The sequence below is a fragment of the Acomys russatus genome, chromosome 9 (genome assembly GCF_903995435.1).
Source record: "Acomys russatus chromosome 9, mAcoRus1.1, whole genome shotgun sequence".
NCBI classification, from domain to species: Eukaryota; Metazoa; Chordata; class Mammalia; order Rodentia; family Muridae; genus Acomys; species Acomys russatus.
Genome location: NC_067145.1, coordinates 3,045,538 through 3,054,545, shown reverse-complemented (window position 1 = coordinate 3,054,545; position 9,008 = coordinate 3,045,538). Strand labels below are relative to the sequence as shown.

At 43.4% G+C, this 9,008-nt stretch overlaps 1 protein-coding gene across 1 annotated transcript in view; it reads left to right on the top strand.

Moving 5' to 3' along the window:
- Positions 1 to 210: 210 nt before the first annotated feature.
- Osmr (oncostatin M receptor) overlaps positions 211 to 9,008 on the top strand; it is a 45,301-nt gene continuing 36,503 nt past the window's right edge. Inside the window, exons 1-2 of the mRNA XM_051150930.1 lie at positions 211 to 629; positions 8,587 to 8,756. Coding sequence (XP_051006887.1) covers positions 557 to 629; positions 8,587 to 8,756 — 243 coding nt within the window. The 5' untranslated portion in view covers positions 211 to 556. The remainder of the gene's footprint in view (positions 630 to 8,586; positions 8,757 to 9,008) is intronic.

The following is a 9,008-nucleotide window of genomic DNA, read 5'->3' as shown; positions in this document are numbered from 1 at the left end:
ACAGAGGTCAGAACAGTGTGTTGGATCCCCAGACCTGGAGTTACAGATGGTTTTGAGCCACTGAGTGGATGCTAGAAACGGACCCCAGCCAGGTCTTCGGCTAGGGTGTCAAGGCCTCCCAATCTCTGAGTCCTTTGGAGACTCTAATCAGCCTTTTCTTTTGTATCAGTTTTCATTTTTAACTTAGAATTTTTTGCTTTACCAGCCTTGCTTGGATGAATCAAACGAGCTGGAAAGTGACTCAGCTCTCGTCACCTGGCCCCAGCAAGCCGTAGTTGGAAGTTTTCATGGCCGACACATGGTCCCATGAGGCCTAGGCTTCGGACTTGTTCACCGCCAGCTGTACTTCATTATGACCTGAGGAACATTTCATGGGACAGGGAAGTGTGAATTGTTCCTCCAAAGGCCGATGACAAGAGACATGGACACAAGGGGAGGAGAAGAATGAGAGACACAAGGCGCACCACTGACCACAGCTGGCCCAAGAAACCTACCAGGAGTTAAAGTGATATATAAGGCCTTTTCTTGCACTTATCTTTTTCAGATACTCAGACCAATGGATTTCTCTAGGGTCCTTCATCAAGCCTTCCTCTTGGCAGTGCTGTCCCTGAGGGCATCCCAAAGTGAAGGTAAGAAACCGAAACAGGAGAAAAGAACACATAAAGACGAACCAACTGGTGCTTTGGAGAAAAGTTATGCAATTTTCCTGCCCTTGGAGTTGAGGATTAAATCACAAGAGATGTGGTAAATCTCTGGAAGCCACAATTGCTTCATGTGTGGCCTCCCTCATCCTTGTGGCACGTTTAAGAAGCCCCCTCGTTAGGCCTGGCTTCCTGCTTCCGTGCTCTGCTCACTGGTGTGCTTGTGAGTGGACCTGTCACCACAGAGGGTCATGATTGCTCTATCTTATCTTGACCGTTGCCAAGGTGCTTCCTCCTGAGCCCTGCTGGGCAAGATGAAACAGCCCAGACTCGTTCTGGCTGCTGAGTTAGAACAAGTTCTGGTGCCCCTTAGCCACACTTGGTGAGAGCTGTTAAGAGTTACAAAATATGGCTGAAAGCAACCAAAGCCTGCAGAGCAGTAGAAACTCTCTGGAGCACATGCAAGGTACTATCTTAGATGCTGTAACCTGTTTAAAGAGAAGTAATGTTTGCCTCCCAGCTCTCGCCAGCAGACCACTTCGGTGGTTTGGAATAAATCAGCATTTGTAAATGCACATGAGCATAGAGACGTCATCAAATGTGTATGGATGCTTCATTACGTTGAACTAACTTAAACACAGATTCTCAGACTTGAAAGAGTCTCTACGGTCTCAGAAAGTCCCCCTGTATTTGTCCTTACTGTACAAAACACTACATTTTTTTCTTCCTGTATTAAATCTTTGCTGTATTTGCCTTTTAACAAGGAGTAAAGATACCTGCCTTTCAGAATGACCCACCGAAGTTCCATACATGGATTTGTGAGAATGACACTTGCAAAGAATATGTGTAGAATTCCTCATTTATCTCTTAAAACTGCAAGAAAAGATATATTTGAAAGGGGGGAGATTTAGTTCTGTGAGGAGCTTAAGTTCTGCCCTGAATCTTTTAGGTCTAGGTTTAGTTTGGGCATATGGGAATATACTATTTTTTTCTGGCTTCTTAAACGTCAGTTAACTGAGGTCTTCCATAAGCTGGAGCTGCAGGGTGCCTTGGGCTCTCTCACTGGGGGGACATGTGTAGCCCCCCTCGGTCTGTCTTGCCTGCTGGAGTGTAAGTGCACATGCAACACGGAGCATGCTCTGGCCAGGATCCAAGCCCCTGATTCTGAGACTACCTAATATACCATGTCCTCATGCTGAGGCCCTCCCAAGCATTGAGGAGCTCTTGCCACATCTTATTCCCCTAGCAAAGTTGCCTGATGTGACCAACTGTCCCTGGCGTATCTTCTACCCGTGAAACATACTGCTCTGCATATCTCAGCGTCTGCAGTGGCTCAGGTGCTATTGTTTAGACTGAACACGGTTCCCTAACTTCCTGGCGACCAGTTTTGCCTTTCTGCTTCCAACTTCCTTTGCGAAACAGGGCTTCACTGGCAGGCCCCTGTCTTCACCTGAACTGTGGGGACTCCCACAGCCCCTGCACTCCCGACTAGCTGGCTCACCACTTACTCAGCTAACCAGGATCAGGTCAGAGACTGTATTGCAGATAACCCAGCTTCTTCCAAGTAATAGGACAGATGTATGACCCTTCAGCTAGCCCCAAGGCATGTCTCCGTCAGCCAGCAAAGTTGACGTGTCACAGTTTGATGTGTTTTTCTGTCTTTTGGATATGCATAGAAAGAATTGTAAATCCATGGTGATTTTCAACTATTTTAAAAACACTCATTTAGTGCTTATGTGTGTGTATACATAGGTGTACTGGATACACATTTCACAGTACATGTGTGGAGGTCAGAGGACAGACTGTGGGAGTTGGGTCTCTTCTTCCACCAGGTGGGTTTCAGGGATGGAGCTCACATTGTCAGGATGGCATACAGAGCCACCTTGATGTCGTCCAATATACATTCTAACAATGGTTAAATCATGATATATAGAGAAAAACATAGTGACACATATGTATATATACAAACAGAGAGCAATCTGTCCCTGTCTCCAGGGATTTTTTTTAATTCAAGCTTAATTGCTTTCTTAATTGAAAGATGAACGTTTCCTTTTGATGATGAAAGTTCTTGGAACCACATTGTTTTAAACACTGTTACACGGTCTCCCATTCTAGGAAATAACCACATATTATTTCCTCCAGAGGCAGTGGGGCGGGTCAGGGAAACTGTGGGGAAAGCGGGAAGTGCCCATGACTAAGCCCAGGAGGGAGTACATTCCAGTTTCATGGCATGAGAGCTGCCCTGGGAACCAGAAGCCCTGGGTTGGGTCTGGTTTATAGTCTTGGCACAGCCATCCACCCCCAGCTTTCACCTTAACTAGCTTCTCTGAAAAATCAGTGTGATTGGGTTTATTAATCTCCATGGTCCCTGTGATCTCCAAGGCTTCACCTTGGAGGTTTTTTTATTCACACACACACACACACACACACACACACACACACACACGTGCTATTTCTAACTGATATTACTCAAAGACCTGAGTCATTCTACACTTGCTGATAACATATGTTAATTTCAGGAGCCTCCTTTCTGTTGAAGCAACACAGGACAACTGGGTAGGGCTTCCAGAAATAAGAGTGGCCAAGGAGGTGACTTGCTCATTCGCCAATCAGCTGTAGAATGCTTACGCTCACTCTGAGTTATTGATCTCCAGCTAAGTAAGACTTAGCAACACGCTTGTTTCAGTCACAACCCACATCAGAAAAGCTTCCATATGATCAGGAGAAAGAAAAAAAAAAACCAGCCATGGGTCAGGGAGACGGAGAGAGGGCGTGGGGATTGTTTAGTTTCAAGTCACTATGACAAAATACTTAAAAAAAAAAAAAAAAAAAGCAGCGTGAGGAAGGGCTTGTTTTGTCTCACAGTTTGAAACACCGTCTACCACAGCAGAGACAGTGTAGAGGCAGGGCCCGTGGTGTAGATGGTCACATTGCATCAGTGCTCAGGGGCTTGGTCCTTTTTATTCAGTCTGAGCTACAACCCTCTTGATGTTGCTGCCCAGGTGTATCCATGGGTTTTCCCTTTTCAGTTAAGCCTTTATGGAGACACCCTCATTGACATACCCAAAGCTGTGCTCCCATGTCACTCTAAATCCAGTCAAGCTGACAAAATGAACATGGGTTATTAATTGATCCTGTCCAAAGGCAGCCTTGGCAATGGCTTCCACTAGGCCCTGCCTATCTTCTTTCTATCTATCTATCTATCTATCTATCTATCTATCTATCTATCTTTCTATCTATCGTTTTTAATTGAAATAGAATCACATCACCACCAGCCCCTATCCATTTTTCCTCCCTTCAACTGTTCCCATGCCTCTACTCTCAAGTTGATAGCCAATTTTCCTTTAATTACTATTGTTATATGTGCACACACACATACATATGTGTGTACACACAAACACATAAATACAGTGTGCTGTGCCCGTTTTTGTTGTTTCTGTGTATGGTTTCAGGCCTGACCACCGATAAGGGCCCTCATTCCTTGGAGAGGCTAGTTTCCTGGAAGTGGCTAATTCTCCTTCTCCCAACAGAAGGACAATTAGTTGCCTGTAGTTCTTGGTGTAGAGGTAGAATCCTGTGATAGTTTTCCCCTTCCACATTAATGTATCCAGTGGTGTTGCCGTTGTTTTAGCCTTGTTTGTGCAGCTGTTTCTAGCAGAGACTGTTCCACCACGGGCTTCCTGGTGTTCTGCCTCTTACAACCAGTCTACCCTTTCTTCTCTCGGAGCCATGGGTGCAGAGCAGTGATACAGATGTAGCCATCAGGGCCCGGCTCCCCAGGATGCGTTTTTCCATGAGGGTCTTTCCTTGCTATAAAGAGAGGCTTCCTAGTTACGAGATGGTCACGACACTTATCTGTGGCTATAAGGCTATGCTTTAAAATGTAATAAAGAATTACATTGGTCTAGCAAAGAGGCAGCCATAGATTATTTCCTAAAGTCTGTGACTCCACTAGCCCTGGGAGGCTGGCTAGGTTTCCAGTAGCACCTGTGAATTGCCATCTTGTGAGTGGGAAACCAACTGTCTGATACCAATTGGTTTCCATCGGTATCTTAGTTAGCCTCTACATCTTAATGGTTCTACCACCTTTGGTCATACTAGACCCTAGCTTCCCAGAACCTCTGTTGTACACTCAAACCATATACAAACCACAGTAACTTGGAAGAAGTCAAGTCTTAAGCGTGACAATGTAATGAGAGTAGAGCTGACAAGATTCTAGAAGCTCAGCTTTTTGTTTGTGATCATGTGCTTTGATGCTTTTTATTGAGGTGACATTCACATAACATAAAATTAAGTTTTCTTATGGTTACAGTGAGGCAGTCATCAGTGACTTTTAATACTTCGTAATGTTACTTTAACCATCCTGATGGGAGAGAAGACATTCTAAATTTGTGCCTCTCCCTTTATCAGATTATTTCTTCCCCCCAAGGAATTAAAATTTTCCTAGGAGTCATAGGGCAGAAGCAGGGGTGGGGGTGGGGCAGGAGAGGAGGCTGAAACTCAGTGTCTGCCAGAGGATGGGCTTGTTTCCCAGAAGAGATTTCCAGTTCTAAAAACTTGTTTGAGCACCTTGCAGGAGAAGACTGGAGCTGAGACAGTGATGCCGGGGCCACACCTTGCCTGGGGTCACTTATTTGTGATGACGCATACCTCTTGCCTTCTATCTAAACCTCGCCTCATTTCAGGATAGACGTAGAGAGACACGGGACCTCTTTGTTTCTCTTGCAGTGTTGGCAAATCGAGTAAATCCTGCTTTCTGTGCTGCACACTAGCATCCGTGTCCTTAGTAGGCTCATTGGAAATGAATGGCAGAGCTTGCTTCGTAGAGCTGCCAGGACACAGGACACCTAACAACTCCAGAAACACAGCCTCTGGCTGCGGGAAACAATAACGCTTATTAAGCAGTGGCTCCTGATCCTCCTCTACCCAATGCTGGCAACTACCAGACCACTTACTGTTTCTATGGATTTGCCTATTCTGGATATTTCGCATAAGTGAGGCCACACACTATGTAACTCTGGATTTCCTTAGCTATTATACTGGTTTTTACTTCCCTCCAGATTGTAGCATGGATCACCACTCTACCTCCTTTTTACTACTACTGAACAATAGTCCTTTATATCTAGAAAGCCCAACTTTGATTCTGCATGCCACCCAGTGACGGTGCTACTCGAGGCATTCACGGGCAGACGTTTACTTAAATTCCTGTTTCATTTGGGAGGTGAATTCCTAGGCCTAGGAATATAATCACTGGGTCTTGCTATAATTCTATTGTAACTTTCTGGAAAGGTATCAAGATGTTTTCTACAGTGATGGGCCATTTTACATTCCACCTGCAGTGCACAAGAACTGCAAATTTCTTCACACCCTTGTCAGTACATGTTATTTCCATGTTTTTAATTATTACTGGAGCCTCCCTTGAGAGTGTGAGGTGGTATCGTATACCATCCTACATTTGATCTGTGTTTTCTTAATGACAAATGATAATGAGCATTTTTTCCTGTTGCTTTTTGTTTATTTTATTTGGAGTAATGTACAGGCCCTAGGTCCATTTTTAAACTGAGTGCATTGCTTTTCTGTTACAGATTTGTAAGAGCTCTTTATATTATGTGTATTGTATAGTATGAATACTAGAAACTTATTTAACATGTGACTTACAAATATTTTCTACCTCAGGAACAGTCATAGGGGAGGGGAATAATGGGAAAATGGGGGGCGGGGAGGAATGGGAGGATACAAGGGATGGGATAAACATTGAGATGTAACAAGAATAAATTAATAAAAAAAAGAAAACAAACAAACAAACAAACAAACAAAAAAACCAAATATTTTTCTACCATTTTGCAGTCTTTTTATATTCTTAATAACACTCTTCAATGGACCAATTTTAATTTGGATGAAATTCCATTTATTTGGTTATTTTCCTGCTGTTGATGGTGTTTTTCATGTCATGTGAGAGGATCCACTGCCAAATGCAAAGTCGAGGTGCCCACTTTAAGCACACTTATCCTTCCCACTCTGTGTTTGTGGGTGGGCACTCTGTCGGTAGCTACTCTATCTCCTTTGGTGGGAGTTCCTATTAGCCTCACTTCTGAAGACCCTACATCTGAAACTAAAACCTTCTGCCATCTGAGGGTAACAGCTTATCCGGATGTAAAGTCCATCACTGTGGAAAAGAGGCACACGATGGCACTTCGTTCTCCCCTTAACCGCACCCAGAATTTCATTCTGTCATTCACATGGAGCATACGTCTCAGGCATCCCATCCCGTGAGGCTGTGGTTCAGACAATGGGTCCTGTCTTACCAGTTGTGAAACAGTATAAAAGGAGGCAGCACATGTTTAGATATTAGAGAAGTTACTGTTACATTTCACAGAGCTTTCTTAAGTTATTTAATCTCACAGAGCTTTCATTTCCGTATCTATAATAAAAATTGCCTTATGGTTTCACAGTGTTATGTGACACAGCTATCATCATGCCTAGGAAACAACACATGCTCAGGACTGTTAATGCTTCCTCTATGAGAAAATAGCACGTGTGCATTGGCAACTTAGGGACCCTTCAAGTTTTGCAGATTGCTAACATTTTTTATTAGGAAGATAAACCTTTTACCTTTGTGTGGAGGAAGGTTACAGGGGATCGAACCCTGGGCTTTATTCATGTTAGGTATACATCTTGCTACCAAGACACTCTTTTCTCTAATTTCTTTCTTTTGAATGTAGTTCAAGAGGCTTTCAGATTACTAATTTTTGTTTGTTTGTTTTTTGAGACAGGGTTTCTCTGTGTAGCCTTGGCTGTTCTGGATTTACTTTGTAGACCAGGCTAACCTCAAACTCACAGAGACCCGCCTACTTCTGCCTCCCAGTGTGCTGGGCTTACAGGCGTGTGCCACTGTGCCCGACTCAGATAACCAATTTCTAAGATACTAGAAAAACAAATACCGAGAAGCAGGTGTCTGTTATATATGGGTCAGCAGAAAACAGCTGGTTTTATAAAGGGAGACTTCATCTGTTCAAAACCTTTGTAACACCCCCTCACCATTTACATGAGACCCCTTTAACAATAGTTGGAATAGTTGAATTAACAACACAGGGCACCTTTTCAACTCTATATGCTGTTTCTTTCAGGTGGAAGTCATAATTTATTATTATCCGCTGTAACCCAAGGGGGTCCAGGCCCATCCCCTCTCGTGTATTAGCTGATGTTTCTGTGTGCAAGCTCTGGCTGTGATGTTATTTAGGGCTTACTGAGAGTCTGGGAGACACTGGGCACTTCTGGGGGTCAATGGCCAGCACAAATCTGTTCCTGGTTGAGTCCCCGTTCCCTCTCAGGCTCCTTACACTGCCCCCTGCTCTAAGCTTGCAATCCCAATGATTTCTATGACTTTGCTGTGTCTCTCTAATTCGTCTCTTTCTCTGATTGGGGAGCCTTGTCACAGTGTTTTGTTTTCACACTTAGTGCCTATAACTATCACTGTCTCATCCAAAGAGTTCAGAGAATTCCTGCTGCAGGTGTTTAAGCTCAGTGCATTGAAATACATGGAACCATATCTAGATGCTTTCATTTTCTAGCCTTCAAATAAGATGTGGAACCCTGAATTTCCAAAAACTCATTTTAATTTTAGAATATGAGATATTTAGGGGGAAATCCTCTTTGTCTCCATTATGAATTAAAATCAGGTTACCCAGTAAAGACACCTTTGTGCAGCTGTTTACCATCTTATTAAAACGCTTTGCACTGGCCAGCAAGCTCTTTGCTCCATCGGGATCTTAATTTCTCCCTCCGATGATGTAACTTCTAATCTCTTCCCAGCTTCTCTCGGTATCGGACACTAGGATGCATACACAAATACACTTCCCAATGCTCACTAGTGAACACGCAGCAGTGTCTCTACTCAATCGTGCCCCCATTGAGAGTTATTTTATACCTGTTTTTGGTCTTTCAGTCTTGAGTGAGCCTCTCCAGTTGACTCCTGAGAGAATTATTGTTTCTGTCCAGGCTAAGCTTCAGCAAGTGAGTTTACAATGGACTGTTCCACACCTTACTCATAAAGAAGTAAATATGGTATTTCAGATAGAGATCAGTAGAATTAAGACGTCCAACATCATCTGGGTGGTAAGTACTTTTTGACTTAATATCTTAACAATTCTTTTCCCATGCTAGGATTTGTCTTTTATACTATTCAAGAAATATTATTATTCAAGAACATTCCCCTCTCAAAACAGGTTTCCTAAACAATTGCACCTTGTGTTTTTAGTTAAGAAAGTGGTTCTCAACCTTCCTAATGCTGGGACGCTTTAATAGAATTCCTCGTTTTGTGGTGACCCCCAACCTTAAAATTCTTTTTGTTGCTACTTCATAACTGAA